The sequence below is a fragment of the Sminthopsis crassicaudata genome, chromosome 1 (genome assembly GCF_048593235.1).
Source record: "Sminthopsis crassicaudata isolate SCR6 chromosome 1, ASM4859323v1, whole genome shotgun sequence".
Taxonomy (NCBI): Eukaryota; Metazoa; Chordata; class Mammalia; order Dasyuromorphia; family Dasyuridae; genus Sminthopsis; species Sminthopsis crassicaudata.
The window spans coordinates 463498646-463518084 of record NC_133617.1 but is presented as its reverse complement, the minus strand read 5'-3'; the positions used below and the strand labels follow the sequence as shown (position 1 = coordinate 463518084).

The 19439-nt window shown below is 35.4% G+C and overlaps 1 protein-coding gene across 1 annotated transcript in view; it reads left to right on the top strand.

Annotated features, from left to right (window-relative positions):
* SNX30 (sorting nexin family member 30) overlaps positions 1-19439 on the top strand; it is a 167142-nt gene that overhangs the window by 114102 nt on the left and 33601 nt on the right. Inside the window, exons 4-6 of the mRNA XM_074280851.1 lie at positions 3543-3701; positions 6523-6718; positions 8851-9050. Of these exons, the coding sequence (XP_074136952.1) occupies positions 3543-3701; positions 6523-6718; positions 8851-9050 (555 nt within the window). The remainder of the gene's footprint in view (positions 1-3542; positions 3702-6522; positions 6719-8850; positions 9051-19439) is intronic.

Genomic DNA, 19439 nt, shown 5'->3' with positions numbered 1-19439 from the left:
GTTGTTGAAGTGTATAATGAACTCCTGGTTCTGCTCATTTCACTCAGCATCAGTTCATGTAAGTCTCTCCAGGCCTTTCTGAAATCATCCTGTTGGTCATTTCTTACAGAACAATAATATTCCATAACATTCGTATACCACAATTAATTCAGTCATTCTCCAATTGATGGGTATCCATTCAATTTCCAGTTTCTATCTACTACAAAAAGGGCTGCCACAAACATTCAATACATACATGTCCCTTTCCCTTCTTTAAGATCTCTTTGGGATATAAGCCCAGTAGAAATACTGTTGGATCAAAGGATATGAACAGTTTGATAACTTGTTGAGCATAGTTCCAAATTGCTCTCTAGAATGGTTGGTGCGTTCACAATTCCACCAACAATGTATCAGTGTCCCTGTTTTCCCACATTCCCTCCAAAATTCAGCATTATCTTTTCCTGTCATCCTAGCTAATCTGATAGGTGTGTAGTGGTATCTCAGAGTTATCTTAATTTGCATTTCTCTGATTAATAATGATTTGGAGCATCTTTTCATATGGCTAGAAATAGTTTCCATTTCTTCATCCGAAAATTGTCTGTTTATATCCTTTGACCATTTACGTTTTATCACATTTTGATTCTCATGATAGACCTGTGGGGTAAGTGAGTAGACTGTAGCTCAGAGATATTTTGTAATTTTCTCTAAGATCACAAATGTAGTAAATTGTCTAGTCAAGACAATCCCTTATCTTCTGACTTTCTAGTTTTCTATCTTTCATGCTACTTCCCTTTTTCCCTTTGTTTAAGAATTGGGCACCTTTTTTCTGCCAAAAGTCATTTGGATATTTATAATATCATTCTTGGCTCTTACCTGCAGTTGCCTTAGCAAGTGATTTCACTGGCCTTATTTGGCCTGCAGGCCAGATGTTCTCCACCCCTGTTTAAGACCACATTGTCATGGGCAGTCTGGAAAACTCTTGTGAGAAATTGGCCAGCCAAAAACTTGGAATTCATCATTGTCTGGCATCTTTCATGTACTGGTACTTCAGGAAAAAGCAAACAATAGTCAGAATTTGTTTTATATGTCCCAAGGAGATGTTCTAGTTCTCTGAGAGGTAAATGAAGAATTATTGTCATATATATATATATATATATATATATATATATTTGAATATATTTATATGTTTATTTATATTGAATATAAAATATATTTCATGAATATAAACATTTTTTCATATATGTCACAGAAACAGTTATTTTTCTCATATATATATATATATATATATATAAAACCTCATTTTTTTTTTACAGTAAATACCTGGGTATTGTGTGGTTTAAATAAATTAGATGAGAACTTTTGTGAGAGAAATACTGACTTAAACCTGCAAGTGGGATACTGTATCTTGTGAAATTATTTAAAAAAAAAAAATGGATGTAGAACTAAGATGGCAGATTAGGGGCCGTTACCCAGCTGAACTCTCCCAACATTTTCCTTCAGATAACTTTAAAATAATACCTCCAAGTAAAATTTTGGAGCAACAGAGCCAAGAAAATGCCTGGATAAGACTTTTTTCCTGGTCCAAGAAAATTTAAGAGGTTGGCTAGAGAAGTCTGTGACTGTGCTGAAGTCCTGTTTATAGGCCATACATTCTATAGAGGCAGCAGCAGCAGTTTCAGGAACTCTTAGCCTAGAGTAGTAAGGGGTTTGATAAACTGTCTAGGAAGTGATTACAAGGCACCCATTGTAGACACTGAGTATAGTCGGAGCTGATGAGCAATGCCCATTCACAGTTCTGAATTTCAGGGCCAGTATAGAGAGGAATCACTGGGAAGCAAGGGGGCCTTACAATCCAAAACAAAGTATATCATGAGTGTTTGTAGCTGCAGAGGACCAGGGACCCTTCCTAGGTAAAAATTAGAGTGCAGACCAGGAGAGCAGTGACTATACCTCTCCCAGGATCACACTACCTTGGAAGTTTCAAAAACTTACAGATTATTAGAATTGGCTCTGAAAATAGCAGCATAAATGATGATAGAAATCTACTGTTTTGTTAAACTCCTGTTTTGGGAATAAGAATTCACTATTTGACAAAAACTCTGGGAAAAAATTTGAAAATAGGATGGCAGAAACTAGACATAGACCACCCTTTCACACTCTATCCCAAGACAAAGTCAAAATGGTTGTATGTTTTAGGCATAAAGAGTAATGCCATCAGCAAATTAGGAGAGCAAGGAATAGTTTATCTGTCAGATCTATGGAAAAGGGAAGAATTTACGACCAAATAAGATATAGAGAACATTATAAAGTACAAAATGAATAATTTTGTTTACATTAAATTTAAAATGTTTTGCACAAAGAAACCCAATGCAATCAATATTACGAGAAAAAGCAGAAAGATGGGGAACATTTTTTACAACATTTTTACAGATCTCATTTCTCAAATATATAGAGAACTGAATCAAATTCAAAAGACTACAAGTCATATCCCAATTGATAAATGGTTTAAGGACAGCAAGTTTTCAGATGAAGAAATTAAAGCTATCTAAAGTTATGAAAAAATGTTTTAAAACATTTTAAAAATACAAATTAAAACAACTGTTATCACCTCACATCTATCAAGTTGGCTAATAAGACAGAAAAGGAAAATGATAAATTTTGGAGGATATGTGAGAAAATTGGGATGCTAATGCATTTTTGGTGCAGTAACTTGATTCAACAATTCTAAGGAACAACTTGGAACTATGCCCAAAGGGTAATCAAACATTGTATATTCTTTGATCCAGTAGTATCCCAATTAAGTTTGTATCCAAAGAGATCATAAAAAAGAGTAAAGGACCCACATACACAAAAACATTTATGGCAACTCTTTTTGTGGCATCAAAGAACTGGAAATTGAGGGAATGCCCATCATTTGAGGAATGGATAAATAAGTTATGGTATATGAATGTAATAGAATAATATTGTGTTATAAGAAATGATGAGCAGACACATATCAGGAAAATCTAGAAAGTTTTACATAAACTGATGCTGAGTGAAGTGAGGAGAACCAAAAGAACATTGTATACAGTAACAGCAATATTGTGCGGATGATAGACCTTTAGCTTTTCTCAGCAATCCAGTGATCCAAGACAAGTCCAAGAGAGTCATAATGGAAAATGATATTCACATTCTGAGAAATAATTATGGAATTTGAATGCAGTTTGAAGCATACTATTTTCACTTTGTGTGTGTTTTTTCCCTTTTGTTCTATTTCTTCTTTCACAGCATGACTAATGTAGAAATATGTTTATATGATTGCACTTGTACAAACCATATCAGATACACAGACTGATAGATAGATATCTCAGATATTAGGGAGGAGGAGGATTCACAGAAGGGAAAAAAATGAAACTCAAAATCTTAAAAAATGAATGTTAAAATTATCTTTACATGTAATTGAAAAAATATTATTTTTTTAAAAAAAGAAGAACAATGGAAAATGCATGGCTTAGACCTATTTCTTCCTCTTCCCCCATTTCTCTCAATTAATCTGAGTGCTTTTCCTTTGTCTGTTTTCATAGCCTCTTCCAGAGAAATTTGTGGTAAAAGGAGTTGTAGATCGGTTTTCTGAAGAGTTTGTCGAGACTAGAAGAAAAGCTCTGGATAAATTCTTAAAAAGAATTGCAGATCATCCAGTACTTTCCTTCAATGAACACTTTAATGTTTTCCTTACAGCCAAGGTAATGTCAAATTTTTTGTTTTTCCTCCCATTTTTCCAAATTCATGCTCAAATATTTGATAGAACATTATTGATGACTGGCCTCCTAAGTGACCCACCAGATTTGCATTTTAACTTTGGCATTTTAATTTCTCTTAGAAGTGCTTATAAATTACAGGTCCACAAAAAATATTTCTTATATAAGAAGAAGAGAGATCCACATTTCCCAACAGCAGGGATTAGCATGTTTTTTAAAAGAATGATGTACATAGAAGATATGATGGTCACACTTCCTAAAGCTTGTGTACTCCTGTGTACCACATGATATATGGTGTTGTTTCAAGAAATGCACAGGGGGCAGCTAGGTGGCTCAGTGGATAGACACCAGCCTTGAATTCAGGAGGACCCGAGTTCAAATGTGATCTCAGATACTTAACACTTCTTAGCTGTGTGACCCTGGGCAAGTCACTTAACCCCAGCCTCAAAAAAAGAAAAGAAAAAGAAAGAAATGCACAAAGCTACTTGGATCCAGCTGTATACAGTAACCTTATGGAACTCAAATATTTGTTTCCTAGACTAATGCCAGAAAAAAAATTGTATAGAGATGCAATGTCATTTCCAACCTGGAGTTTGGAGCTCAAATAATTCTAATGGTTTTCACTGTCCCCACCAGTTTCAGAATTGGCCTGAAGCATTGGGTGTCAGGGAATTATCTGTGTATTAGACATCTTTGTTGCACAGTCTCATTCTTTTGAGTCCATAGAAATGGTGTAACTTGTGCCCAGGATTTCCAGCATATGTCCAATTCTGCCAATTTTCCTTTAGACCAGTCTGGGTTTTTTTTTTTGTTTGTTTGTTTGTTTTGGAGGGGGGGGGGTATAGATTTCATACTCTGCTCTCTGAATAAGGCCAGAAAGCTAATGATTCCATGTTGACAATCCTACAGTTGTCAAGGGAATTTCCTTTCTAGCTTTCCCCATAGAATGCCAGACAGAACTATTTGCTTCTATTGATTTTAGTGGTTTCAGAGAGAGTGTTTCCCACTCTGACTTGAAACCACAACTGGATGACTCTATAGTTTAGTATTAGCCTTTTTGTTAGCTGGCATCAAGCCTTGTATCTTTATCAAATTTATTTGCTCATCTAATACTTTCACAAGGATTATAGAGGAATTTTATTTCCAGTTTTTTGAGCCCTTGTTCCTAAAGAATTCACTGTCATGTTTTACTTATTAGCAATTTAATGATAATTTAAGGATTAATGATAAAATTATGTTGCACATGAAAGTGAAATATTTTAGAAACTTTGTTAAATGTGAAAGAGAGAATGTTAAGTTTCTTATATTGGACTGCTGTGTCTAGGGGCCCTGATTTCAATGGAAATCTAGTCCTTCTGTGCATTGTCTAGGAAATACATACAACTTTTCAAGCTTCACATAATCTTTTTTTCTTTTTAAGTGGTATTTTTATTGGCACATCCCAGCAATAACAATGAATACTACTTGTTTGTCTTTTTTTTTCCATTTCCTTTATTGTTTGCCAATTGAAAAACATTCATATTTTTTAAATTTTGAGTTCCAAATGTTCTTCCTCCCCCAGCCATTCATAAGGCAAGCAACATGATCCCTATTATACCTGTTTCACTTAATTTTTGAGTAGGAGAGGACCTCATCTACTTCACCTCCTGACTAAAGCACAAACCTTCTCAAGAAACATCCTGAACCAAAGTTTTGCATGAATTCTAAGGACCCATTCTTCAGTACCTCTAAATAGGAAGTTTTTCCTTGTATTGAAATAAAATATACCCCTTTTAAACTTTTAGGCCTTTGGTCTCAGTTCTGTCTTTTTGGGATAGAACATAAAGGCTCATCTTTTTCTATCCAACCTATCTTTCATTCTCATTGGCTATTATTCTCCTTCCCACATTTTTGACCTAGCCCAATTGTCCTCTTTTCTGTTTCTCACAATTAAATGTCTCCCCCTTACCCTGAACCCAGTCTCTCCTTTTGTGTTCTTCACAGAGTTCCTCTCTTTTTTTTTAAGACAGCTTAACCACTGGGAGTCAACTGGAACTATTTGGCTATGCCTTTAAACCCAAATTACTCTGGCTCTGAACAGTATTAGGTTTTTGGGCAATAGGTTGCAGCCCTCATTTGCTCATTGTTTGGTTTTGATGGCTCAGGGTAAATAGCAGTCATTTCTGTTCTGCTCAGAAACTGAGGGTCTTCACCCTTATTGATTCTTTTGTAAAGGGTAAACTAGGCCATCTTTTGCTTCATTACCTAGCCTTAATCACTAAATGAGTGTTACAGACAAACTGAGACCTGGGAAAAACTTTGAAAGACTTTAACTTAAAAAGAGTTAAGTTTTTTCTGGGCCATTACCAGTTATCCTGACCTATGTTTTGCCAATGATTCTGGAAGAAAAAGTGAGACTGTTGACCTTGCATAACTCTGTCTCACTCTAATCCAGTTTTCTTGCAAGTCAAGATGTCACCCTCCTGATGTCATTGGTCTTCTTTGAGAAAAATGGATGGACAACAACTACATGCTTGACATGTAGTAAATGATTAATAAATAATTTTGGTTGATTGCTATATTGATATATGAGAACTCTTAAGAAATTCAGCAGCATTCACTTGAAAAGACTCCTTTTCTTCAAATCAAGTGTCCCCACTTCCTAAGAGTGTGTTCATTAGAAGTTGTGACACAAATGTAACAGTGAAAGTGTTTTAGTTGCAGTTTTTGCTTCCAACTTACTTCTAAAATGCCTATTTGTTTTTCTGGATTTGAATGACTCCCTCCTTTTCTCAAATCATTAAACTGTGCTGTTTTCTCTTGTCAGGATCTGAATGCCTACAAAAAGCAAGGGATGGCATTACTCTCCAAGGTTGGGGAGTCTGTCAAGTATGTCACTGGAGGCTATAAGCTAAGAAGTCGACCACTAGAATTTGCAGCAATGGGTGATTATTTAGATACATTTGCCCTAAAACTTGGAACTATTGATCGAATAGCTCAAAGGATCATCAAGGAAGAAGTAGGTAAGCTGTGCTCCCTCTAGATCAACATCCCAGGTACTATAATTGCATGAGTAGGTTGTATGTGAGCTAAAATTAAACAATGCATATGTGTTCTTTTGCTTAAAAAAAAGCTCACCTTGACATTTACTTCATGTTAAAAAAAAAAAAGAATTAAATGTTTTATTTATTATTAAAAAGGAGAGAGGGATCAAAGACTTAATTGGTGAAACCTGATCCTAAAGGACCATCACATACATGCTTCATTTTGATAACTTTTCCCACAGCAGACAATGGGGGAATTTCCCCTTGATTAAGCAACTATAGCTACTAGAATAGGTCTACTGGCAATTTTCCCATTTTTCCATTAACATGAAATGAATGATCTGGCCATAGTGTGACTTTGGTATAGGCTTTTAGCAGTCACTTATGCAAACTTGTAATTCAGGGTCTCATACCCCACTAAAAAATTGGTAAGGAAGCAAAGTCAACTAAACTTCAGGTCAAGACATATTGTCTTATGTTGGTGCTGTGGTTCTGTGTTCCTTGGGGAAACCCAATTTACTTCTTAATTTTTTTCATTTGCAAAAATGAGGTGGGTAGACAAGATGCTTTCTAAAAATCTCCAAAACTTCTAACATTCTATGATTAGAGAAATGTGTGTGTGTGTGATTTTAAAAAAAAAAAAAAAAAAAAGGAAAGTTTTCTTACCCGTTCTGAATAGGTCATAGATAAATATTAGGCATGACTTTTCTTTTTTCTCTCTCTCTATTTTACTTTATTTTTCTCAATGACATGTAAAAATATTTCCTAACATTAATTTTTTTAAAGTTTTGAATTCCAAAGTATTGCTCTCTGCCTTCTCTTCCTTTCTTCCCTTCCATGAGAAGGAAAGCAATTTGATATAGAACATACATGTAAAGCCCTACAAAACATATTTCCATTTTGCCCCCCTCACCCCCAAAAAAAGAAAGTTTAAAAAGTGTGCTTCAATCTGTATTCAGATTCTCTCTTTTCTTTATCTGGAGATGGTTAGTATTTTTCATAGTGAGTCCTTTGGAATTGTCTTGAATAATTGTATTGCTCACAATACTTATATCATTAACAGTTGATTATCATACAATATTGCTGTTACTGTGTATAATTTTCTCCTGGTTCTGCTTAGTCCACTTTGTATTAGTTCACTTAAGTCTTCCTGGATTTTTCTGAAACCATCCTGCTCATCATTTGTTAGACCACAATAATATTCCATCACATTCATATACCACAAGTTGTTTCCCAGTTGATGGGCATTCTCTCAGGTGCCAATTCTTTGCTACTAAAAAAAGAGCTCCTATAAATATTTTTGTCCATAGATCCTTTTCGTTTTTCTTTGATGTCTTTGGAATACAGATCTAATAGTAGTATTGCTCAGTATGCACAATTTTATAGTCCTTTGGGCCTAGTTCCAAATTCCTCTCCAGAATGGGTAGGCCAGTTCACAAGTGTGTGGCTGTTTCAAAGAATTCTTAATTGAGGAAATTCCTGCCATAATTTTATTTATATTTGTATGTGCGTGTGTAAATACAAATATATGTATATATAAGAATATATTGCAAAATACATATATATTTTTTTCATTCAACAAATAAAATAGATTCAATATATTTCAACATGCATTTCTTAAACACTATCAAAGTATAATACATTCCCTCAAGGAACTTACTGTATACCTATTAATATAACTACCCAATTATAATAGGGCCTCATAAAGCAAGCTTTCTTAATCTGTTTTATGTCCTGAGCCTCTTTGCCCGGGATGAAACCTGTGGAACCCTTCTCAGAATGATGTTTTAAATGCAAGAGGACCATGTTGCAATGTACTTGTCAAAATATTTTGTTTTATTTTTTTAAGAACACAAGTTTCAAGATATCAAAAACTTAGATTTTGACCTAGGAGCCTTAGAATTTATAAGCTGGATGTAGTTTTCTACTACCATTTACTCTTCTTTCCAAAAACAAAACAAACAAGAAAAAGCATCATGGTGTCTCATTTTATGGTTAATTCTTATGGGGAAATCTGCCAGGGACAACTGTATCTAGGCCTAGGGTTCCTACTTATGTAAATATGGTCATTACTTTCCAGCCAGACCTAATGATTTTTTTTCCTCTTTTAGAATATCTTGTAGAACTCAGAGAATATGGGCCTGTGTACTCCACGTGGGGTGGACTAGAAGTGGAGCTGGAGGAGCCCCTGGAGGGAGTTTCAGCTTGTATTGGCAACTGTTGCACTGCTCTGGAAGATCTGACTGATGATATGACAGAAGACTTTTTGCCAGTGCTCAGGGAGTACATTTTGTACTCTGAGTCCATGAAGGTCAGTTTATTATATTCTTGTTCATCATTCCTATAGACATTTACATATTTGTCTACATGTGATAGTATTCAGAGCTTTGTGATTCAGTAGCAAGCAATATGGAAACACAGGCAAGGTGACAACAAATACCTAATTTAGTGCACAAATCAAAGGTGAAATTAGAAGTGCCAATACTTAATGCAGAAACAGATATCCCATGCCCTGGGACACTGAGAAGACTTCTAAGATAAGTTAGATTGTTGCAGTTAGTGTGCAGAGGAATTTCATGGGTAGAGTTTAAGTTATTGATGATGTTAGACCACAGTCATCTTGTATAAGTTTATCTTGCTGGAGTTTGAAGAAAAAGCTAGAAGATAACAAGCATTTATTAAGTACTGTGCCAAGTGCCAGGAAAAAAAAAAGGCAAAATCATCTCAGGGTATTAATAGTTTGAATGAAGGGGAGACAATAGGCAAACAACCTACATGCAAGATAAAGCAAGGATAAATTGGAAATAATTAACTGTGGGAAGATATCTGCTTTAAAGGGGACTAGGAAAAGGTATCTTGAAAAGGGTGGGATTTTATTTGAAACTTAAAGGAAGGCAGGGGAGCCTGGAAGTGGAGATGAGCAGGGAAGAATTCCAGGCATGGAAGTTAGCTCGTAAAATGTACCTAGCTGGGAGGTGGAATCTCTGAATCACAAAGTACTTTCAGAAGAGTAAGATGTAAGAACCCTAGAAAAAGATAGGAAAGGGACAAGTTATGAAGGGCTTTAAAAGCTAAATGCAGAGAAGTGCTGGATTTAAATTCTATCTTTTTAATTGTGTGACTCTTGAGTGAGTTACTTGCCCCCCTCTATGTTTTAGCTTCTTTAGCTCTAAAATGATAACTTCTAAGATTCTTCCTGACTTCAAATCCTACGTAAAAATCCTATGGTGGCATTTGATTACATTTATATAGAATGAAATAGAATTAATGGAAAAGAGCTCCAGAGTAAATTTTTAAAGTATTGTGATATTGGATTGTTTATTTTTAATTATAATTTTTAGTGATATCTACAACAGTGGGGGGTCATTGGGAGTGGGGAATCTGGTAAGGAAAGAGAAGAAAATCTTGTCTGAGATATGATGTGGAATAAAACTGAGAAAGTTCAACAAGGGGAAAATGTATTTTCAGGATGATATCTTGTGAAAGGCATGTGGTTTTCAAGGATCATCAGTACTGTCATAAGGAGGCAGCATGGTGTAATGAACAGGACATTGACTTGGCTCTAGGAAGTCCTAGGTTCCAGTAACACTTCAGTCGGTTCTATGTATTTTCCCTTCTTCATCTGTAGAACAAGGGAATTTAAGTAACCTTTAAATTCTGTCTCTAAATTGGTGATCCAGGAATCTTAGTTTTGTGTCTCAAAACCTCTAACAGGAGTCAGATAATTGGGTAACTTGACTGAGGGTAGAGAAGTTTGTGGCTTGAGTTCAACTTGGAGAACAAAATTGAAAGCCTCCCTTCTCCAACTTTATTTTTTTGGCAAAAAAAACTCCTAACCAACTGTTATCCAAGAATATGTTTGCTGCCAGTCTGTCTTCTCCAATTTGGAAAAAATTATTCCTCAGTCTAACATATATTTGGGACAAGAAAAGAATTCATTTCAGTTTACTGTGGAAACCCCAAATCTGTTCACCAGAGCTCTGTGATTATATAATATGTGCTGGAAAGGGCAAGGAGGAGAAAGCTATTCCCAAAAATCCACCTCCTGTGGCTTTAACAGTTAGCTAATTCTCAACATTTCAAAAAAATAGAGAAGCCCATTCTTGGCACAGTAATCCTGAATTTTGGTGTCTCACACATGAAGGAAAATACCCTGGTGTTACAACAGGAAGAAGCCAAGTTTGTGTTTTTGCAAGAAAAATTGATACTGTCTGTGGCTATCAGTGAAAACAATTTTCACAAGAAGATTTTCCCCTAAATGTGCTGCTTATATTTTGTTTTCCTTTACAATAATGATGAACTAGGCACATCAACTTTTGGGTCCAGATCCTGGATGTCACTTATGTAAGGAGCATCTGAAAGTTCCCTTTATCAGGGCTATAATTTCCTAGAGCTTTAAGTCCTAGGAAATTGTCAGGAGACATTAGAAGAGTAATTGATTTACTCACCATCAGATAGCCAGGTGGCTTGAATCTAAGGCCTCCAAATAATGGATCTCATTTTTTTTAAACTAGCTTTTGAAGCAACTAATTATCACAGTGCAGAAAACCTAGGACTTAGAGTTAGGAAGACCTTTATGATCTTAAGGCAAATTACTTAATCTTTCTCAGCCTCTTTTTCCTCATTTGTAAAATAGGAATTATAATAGTAGGATTATTATGAGGATCAAATGACTTGACATAAGTAAAGGGTTTTGTAAATCTTAAAGCACTATATATATAAATACTGACATCATTACTACTACTGTACCCTCTCCTCCTGTACCCTAACCTTAAAAGTTTAAAGTAAAAATTCTGTACTAATAGATTATAAACTTAAATACAGGTACTTGATCTATTTTGTTCATTTAATTTCTCTCACAGATTATTAGTTAGTTGTTAATAACCAAATCTCTATTGACCTTATCAGTTTTCCTCCTCTGACTCTTTTCTAAAAATTTTATTTCATTTTAATTCATGAAATAAAGCAATCATGGTAGAATTTAAAAGAAAAATGGTTGCATATGAGCTGCAAATCTGTTATGTACAACTTGCTATTCTTTTTAAATATATAATAATCATGTAAATTTCTTTTTTCCATTCCTTCCTTCTGCTCTAATGGTAGATAACTACCATTTTACACATGTGCGTGTAAAATCATTCTATATATAATTTCTATTTATCAGTTTTTTTTTCCTCTGGATTCAGATAGTGTCTTCCTTCATAATTCCTGTCAATAGCCAAAATGATTTAAGTCTCTCAATGATGTTCTTAAAATAACATTGCTATTTCTGTATACAGTGTTTTCTTGGTTCTGCTCATTTCACTCTTCATTATTTTATTCAAGTCTTAACACTCATATATCACAACTTATTCAGCCATTCCTCAACTGATGGGGATCTCTACAATTTCCTGTTCTTTGCCACCACAAAGAGAATTGACATAATTTTTTTTAATTTTATTTTTTATTAATTTTTATAATTATAACATTTTTTGACAGTACATATGCATAGGTAATTTTATTTTTTTTACATTATCCCTTGTACTCCCTTCTGTTCCGAGTTTTTTCCCTCCTTCCCTCCACTCCCTCCCCTAGATGGCAGGCATTCCCATACATATTAAATATCTTATAGTATATCCTAGGTACAATATATATGTGCAGAACCGAATTTTGTTGTTGTTGTTGTTGTTGTTGTTGTTGTTGCAAAGGAAGGATTGTATTCGCAAGGTAAAAATAATCTGGGAAGAGAAACAAAACAAAAAAAAAACAATGCTCATAATTTACACTCATTTCTCAGTGTTCCTTTTCTGGATGTAGCTGATTCTGTCCATCATTGATCAATTGGAATTGGATTAGCTCTTCTCTATGTTGAAGATATCCACTTCCATCAGAATACATCCTCATACAGTATCATTGTTGAAGTGTATAATGATCTCCTAGTTCTGCTCATTTCACTCAGCATCAGTTGATGTAAGTCTCTCCAAGCCTCTCTGTATTCCTCCTGTTGGTCATTTCTTACAGAACAATAATATTCCATAACATTCATATACCATAATTTACCCAACCATTCTCCAATTGATGGACATCCATTCATTTTCCAGTTTCTAGCCACTATGAAAAGGGCTGCCACAAACATTTTGGCACATACAGGTCCCTTTTCCTTCTTTAGTATTTCCTTGGGATATAAGTCCAGTAGTAGCACTGCTGGGTCAAAAGAGTATGCACATTTTGATAACTTTTTGGGCATAATTCCAGATTGCTCTCCAGAATGGTTGAATCCAGTCACAACTCCACCAACAATGCATCAGTGTCCCAGTTTTCCCACATCCCCTCCAACATTCATCATTATTTGTTCCTGTCATCTTAGCCAATCTGACAGGTGTGTAGTGGTATCTCAGAGTTGTCTTAATTTGCATTTCTCTGCTCAATAGTGATTTGGAACACTCTTTCATATGAGTGAAAATAGTTTTAATTTCATCATCTGAAAATTGTCTGTTCATGTCCTTTGACCATTTATCAATTGGAGAATGGCTTGATTTCTTATAAATTAGAGTCAATTCTCTATATATTTTGGAAATGAGGCCTTTATCAGAACCTTTAACTGTAAAAATGTTTTCCCAATTTGTTACTTCCCTTCTAATCTTGCTTGCATTAGTTTTGTTTGTGAAGAAACTTTTTAATTTGGTGTAATCAAAATGTTCTATTTTGTGATCAATAATGGTCTCTAGTTCCCCCTTGGACACAAACTCCTTCCTCCTCCACAAGTCCGAGAGGTAAACCATCCCCTGTTCCTCCAATTTATTTATATTTCGTTCTTTATGCCTAAATCTTGGACCCATTTTGATCTAATCTTAGTATGTGGTGTTAAATGTGGGTCCATGCCTAGTTTCTGCCATGCTAACTTCCAGTTTTCCCAGCAGTTTTTGTCAAATAATGAATTCTTATCCCAAAATTTGGGATCATTGGGTTTGTCAAACACTAGATTGCTATTTTTATTCACCATCTTGCTCTGTGAACCTAAACTATGCCACTGATCAACTAGTCTATTTCTTAGACAATACCAAATGGTTTTGGTGACTGTTGCTTTATAATATAGTTCTAGATCAGGTAAAGCTAGACCACGTTCATTTAATTTTTTTTTTCATTACTTCCCTTGAAATTCTCAACCTTTTGTTGTTCCATATGAATTCTGTTGTTATTTTTTCTAGGTCATTAAAATAGTTTCTTGGAGTCTGATTGGTATAGCACTAAATAAATAGATTAGTTTAGGAAGTATTGTCATCTTAATTATATTTGCTCGGCCTATCCAAGAGCACTGAATGTCTTTCCAATTATTTAAATCTGACTTTATTTTTGTGGCAAGTGTTTCATAATTTTGCTCATATAATTCCTGACTTTCCTTTGGTAGATATATTCCCAAATATTTTATACTATCGACTATTATTTTGAATGGAATTTCTCTTTGTATCTCTTGCTATTGGATTGTGTTGGTAATGTATAAAAATGCTGAGCATTTATGTGGATTTATTTTGTATCCTGCAACTTGGCTAAAATTCTGAATTATTTCTAATAGCTTTTTAGGAGAGTCTTTGGGGTTCTCTAATTATACCATCATGTTGGCTCTTATTGCCGAGGCTAGAGTTTCTAGTACTATATTGAATAGTAATGGTGATAGTGGGCAACCTTGTTTCACTCCTGATCTTACAGGGAAAGGTTCTAGTTTATTGCCATTACACATGATGTTTACTGAATGTTTTAAATATATGATCTTTATTATTTTAAGGAATAGTCCATTTATTCCTATATTCTCAAGCGTTTTTAGTAGGAATGGATGTTGGATTTTATCAAATGCTTTTTCTGCATCTATTGAGATGGTCATGTGGTTTTTATTAATTTGATTATTAATATGGTCAATTATACTAATAGTTTTCCTAATATTAAACCAGCCCTGCATTCCTGGTATAAATCCCACTTGGTCATAGTGTATTATCCTGGGGTTGATTTTCTGAAGTCTTTTTGCTAATATTTTATTTAAGATTTTAGCATCAATATTCATTAGGGAGATTGGTCTATAATTTTCTTTCTCAGTTTTCGATCTACCTGGTTTAGGTATCAGTACCATGTCTGTGTCATAGAAGGAATTTGGTAGGACTCCTTCAATCCCTATTTTTTCAAATAGTTTATATAGCATTGGAGTTAGTTGTTCTTTAAATGTTTAGTAGAATTCACATGTAAATCCATCTGGTCCTGGGGATTTTTTCTTAGGAAGTTGGTTAATAGCTTGTTCTATTTCTTTTTCTGAGATGGGACTATTTAGACTACTTACTTCTTCCTCTGATAATCTGGGCAAGCTATATTTTTGAAGGTATTCTTCCATTTCATTTAAGTTATCTAATTTATTGGCATAACGTTGAGCAAAGTAGCTCCTAACTATTGTTCTAATTTCCTCTTCATTAGTGGTGAGTTCTCCCTTTTCATTTTCAAGACTAACAATTTGCTTTTTCTCTTTCCTTTTTTTAATCAGGTTTACTAAGGGTTTGTCTATTTTGTTGGTTTTTTCATAGAACCAATTCTTAGTTTTATTAATTAATTCAATAGGTTTTTTACTTTCAATTTTATTAATCTCATCTTTTATTTTTTGAATTTCAAGTTTTGTGTTTGTCTGGGGGTTTTTAATTTGTTCCTTTTCTAGCAATTTTAGTTGTAAGCCCAATTCGTTGGCCCTCTCTTTCTCTATTTTATGCAAGTAGGCCTGTAGAGATATAAAACTTCCCCTTATTACTGCTTTGGCTGTATCCCACACATTTTGGTATGATGTCTCATTATTGTCATTTTCTTGGGTGAAGTCATTAATTATGTCTATGATTTGCTGTTTTACCCAATCATTCTTTAGTATAAGATTATTTAGTTTCCAATTATTTTTTGGTCTCTTTTCCCCTGGCTTTTTATTAAATATAATTTTGATTGCACTGTGGTCTGAAAAGGATGCAGTTACTATTTCTGCCTTACTACATTTGATTTTGAAGTTTTTATGCCCTAGTATATGACCAATTTTTGTATAGGTTCCATGAATTGCTGAGAAGAAAGTGTACTCCTTTCTGTCTCCATTTAGCTTTCGCCAGAGATCTATCATATCAAACTTTTCTAGTATTCTATTTACCTTTTTGACTTCTTTCTTATTTATTTTGTGGTTTGATTTATCTAATTCTGAGAGTGCAAGGTTGAGATGTCCCACTATTATAGTTTTGCTGTCTATTTCTTCTTGCAGCTCTCTTAATTTCTCTTTTAAGAATTTGGATGCTGCACCACTTGGTGCATATATGTTTAATATTGATACTGCTTCATTATTGATGCTACCCTTTAGCAGGATATAATGCCCTTCCTTATCTCTTAATTAGATCAATTTTTGTTTTTGCTTGATCTGAGATGAGTATGGCTACCCCTGCTTTTTTGGCTTTGCCTGAAGCATAGTAGATTCTGCTCCACCCTTTTACTTTTAGTTTGAATGTATCACCCTGTTTTAGGTGTGTTTCCTGTAAACAATATATTGTAGGATTCTGACTTTTAATCCTGTCTGCTAATTGCTTCCTCTTTATGAGGCAGGTTGCCCCATTCACATTTATGGTTAGAATTACTAATTCTATATTGCTTGCCATCCTATTAACCCCTGCTTATGCTTTTCCCCTTTCCTTCCCTCTTACCCCCCTACCCAGTATTAAACTTGTGAACACCACTTGCTTTTCACAGCCCTCCCTTTTTAGTATCCCTCCCCCACCTTAAAGTTCCTCCCCTTATTTTACCCCTTTCCTCACAATATCTGTATTGCCTTCCCCTTAGCTTACTCCTTCCCTCTCACTTTTCAATGAAGTGGAAGAAGTTTCACCATAAATCGAATATTTCTATTGATACAACTATGTTCATCTCCCTCCTTTCTTTCTGTCAGATATAATAGGTTACCTTTGCCTCTTCATGAGATGTAGTACTTTACACTTTTTTATGATATAATTTCCTTTCCACCTCCAGTTTCTAGGACAAATTATACATATGTTCTTTACATATTTAAATGGCAGAAGTATAGTTCTCAAGATTTCTTTTTACCTTTTTAGAAATCTCTTGAGTTCTGTATTTGAAGATCAAATTTTTTATGTAGGTCTGGTTTTTTCATCAAGAATAGATGGAATTCATTTATTTCGTTAAATGTCCATCTTCTTCCCTGGAAAACGATGCTCATTCTTGTTGGGTAAGTTATTCTTGGCTGCATACCAAGTTCCTTAGCCTTTTGGAATATCATGTTCCAGGCCCTTCGTTCTTTTAATGTGGACGCTGCTAGATCCTGGGTTATCCTTATTGTGGCTCCTCCATATCTGAATTGCTTTTTTCTAGCAGCTTCCAATATTTTATCCTTTGTCTGATGGTCCTTGAACTTGGCCATTATATTTCTTGGCATTTTGATTTTAGGGTCCCTTTTAGTAGGTGATTGATGAATTTTTTCAATATCTATTTTACCCTCTGTTTCCAAAACATCTGGGCAGTTCTCTTTGATAATTTCCTCGAAAATAGTGTCCAAGCTCTTTTTTTCTCACATTTTTCAGGGAGTCCGATTATTCTCAAATTGTCTCTCCTGGATCTGTTTTCCAGGTCTGTTGTCTTTCTAGTAAGGTACTTGACATTCTTTTCAATTGTTTTATTTCTCTGGTTTTGCTTGACTACCTCTTGGTTTCTCCTTGAGTCATTCATGTCTACTTGTTCGAGTCTAATTTTCAATGATGTATTTACTTCACTCACTTTTTTTATATCTTTTTGTAATTGTCCAATTGTGTTTTTAAGTGAGTTTTTTTCTTCTATGGAATTTTTTTCCATTTTATCCACTTTATGTTTTAGAGAGCTGATTTCTTTATCCAGCTCACTAATCCTGTTTTCCTTGGAGTTGTTTACCTTTTCCAATTCACTAATTTTGTTTCTCAATGATTTGACCTCTTTATCCACTCTGGATGACTTCTCCAGACTCTCTTTCCAAGCTTCCCTTTCCTTTTCCCATTTCTCTTCTAGCTCTCTTGTGAGAACCTTTTTGATTTCCTCTATGAGAGTCTTATGTATTGAGGAGCAGATCCTATCCCCCTTAGGGGATTCCTCTGGGGACAGTCTGTTTTTAGTCTCCTCATTATTTGAAGTCTGCTCTCTCTCCATACAGAAGCTGTCAATGGTTAGAGCCCTTTTGAATTTTTTGTTCATTTTGTCAAGAGCAGAATGGAAGAAAACAAATTGACAAGAGAAACAATTGGTCTGTTTTTGGGGGGATGGTGCTAGATGGTGTTAATGGGCTCTACAGACTGGGGGTAGGGTAGCAGAGAGCCACTAACAGGACAGTGATGGCTGAGCTGAGTCTGCACTCTGAGGCTCTGAGAATGCGAAGTCAGTCCAGGTGGGGGTTGGGGGTGGCTAGACGCTGGCTTTCCTGGGTTTTAATCTTCACCTCTGGTGTTTACACCCTCTCCACTGCTCCTGGCTTGCTGCCAAGACAGAGTATCCACACTGGGGTAAAAGTCTTTTCACAGAAACGGCAGAGATCATACCTCTCCCCCCTCAGGTCTGAACTGTGTGAGCTGCCTGTCTCGCTCTGACTTGCCTGCCCTCAATCTGCGCCCAGTCTGTTCGACCCTCCCTCAAGCAAACAGACCTTCTCTGGCGAATTTCAAGGATGTCTTCTGTTGGTGACTATTTGTGGGTGTCTTTTCCGGTCAAGCATTAACTCCGAGGCTTGTCATGAAGTAAGTCCTGAGAGAAAACACGGAGCTCAAGAAGCTGTCTGCCTCCACGCCGCCATCTTGGCCAGAAATCCCAACATAAAATTTTAGGCCCTAGGGATCTTTTCCTTTTCCCCTAATCATTGGACATAGACCTAGTAGTGGTATTGCTGGATCAAAGAGTATAGGCAGTTCAATAACTCTTTGGGAATAATTCCATATTGCTCTCCAAAATGGTTGGATCAATCTCTTTGACTTAAGAAATTTTTGACATCATTAACTTCTTTTTGCTAGAAATTTTCTCTTTCCTTAGCTTTTGTGACTGCCCTTTCCTGGTTCTATTCCTACCTGTCTGACCAATTTTTCTGAACCTCCTTTGCTGATTCCCGCTCCTGACCCCTAAAAGTAAGCATCCTTCAAAGCCCTGTCCTGAGTCTTTTTCTCCTGTCTTTCTCTATTGACCGTTGTAAGCTCATTTACTCCCATGGATTCACTTAGCTCTGCATAGATAGCTTTTTTCTCTCTCTGTCAGTCTATATATCTCTAATCTCTGTCCTAAATTTGCATATCTTGTATATCTCTAACTACCTATTGAACACTTCCTGGATGTTCCATCATCCCTGCCAACTTTACAGATCCAAAATTGAACCCATCTCTCATGTCATACCTACCCCTTTTTTATTTTTGTTGTTGCTGTCACCTCTTTCCCACAGACCTGAGAATTTCCAGTCATATTTGATAGTGTACTTTCTATGGCTCCCCATAAACTATAGGTAAATGCAAATCCTATAGCATGGCTTCTAAAACTCTCTACCATCTATCTCTACTCTATCCATATAGTCATTTTGCAATTCTTGCATTTCTTAGATTTGATTGTTCCATCTCTCTTCCACTATTTTTCCAACTCTTCATGACCCCATTTGGGGTTTTCTTGGCAAAGATACTAGAGTGGCGTGCTGTTTCCTTCTTCAGCTCCT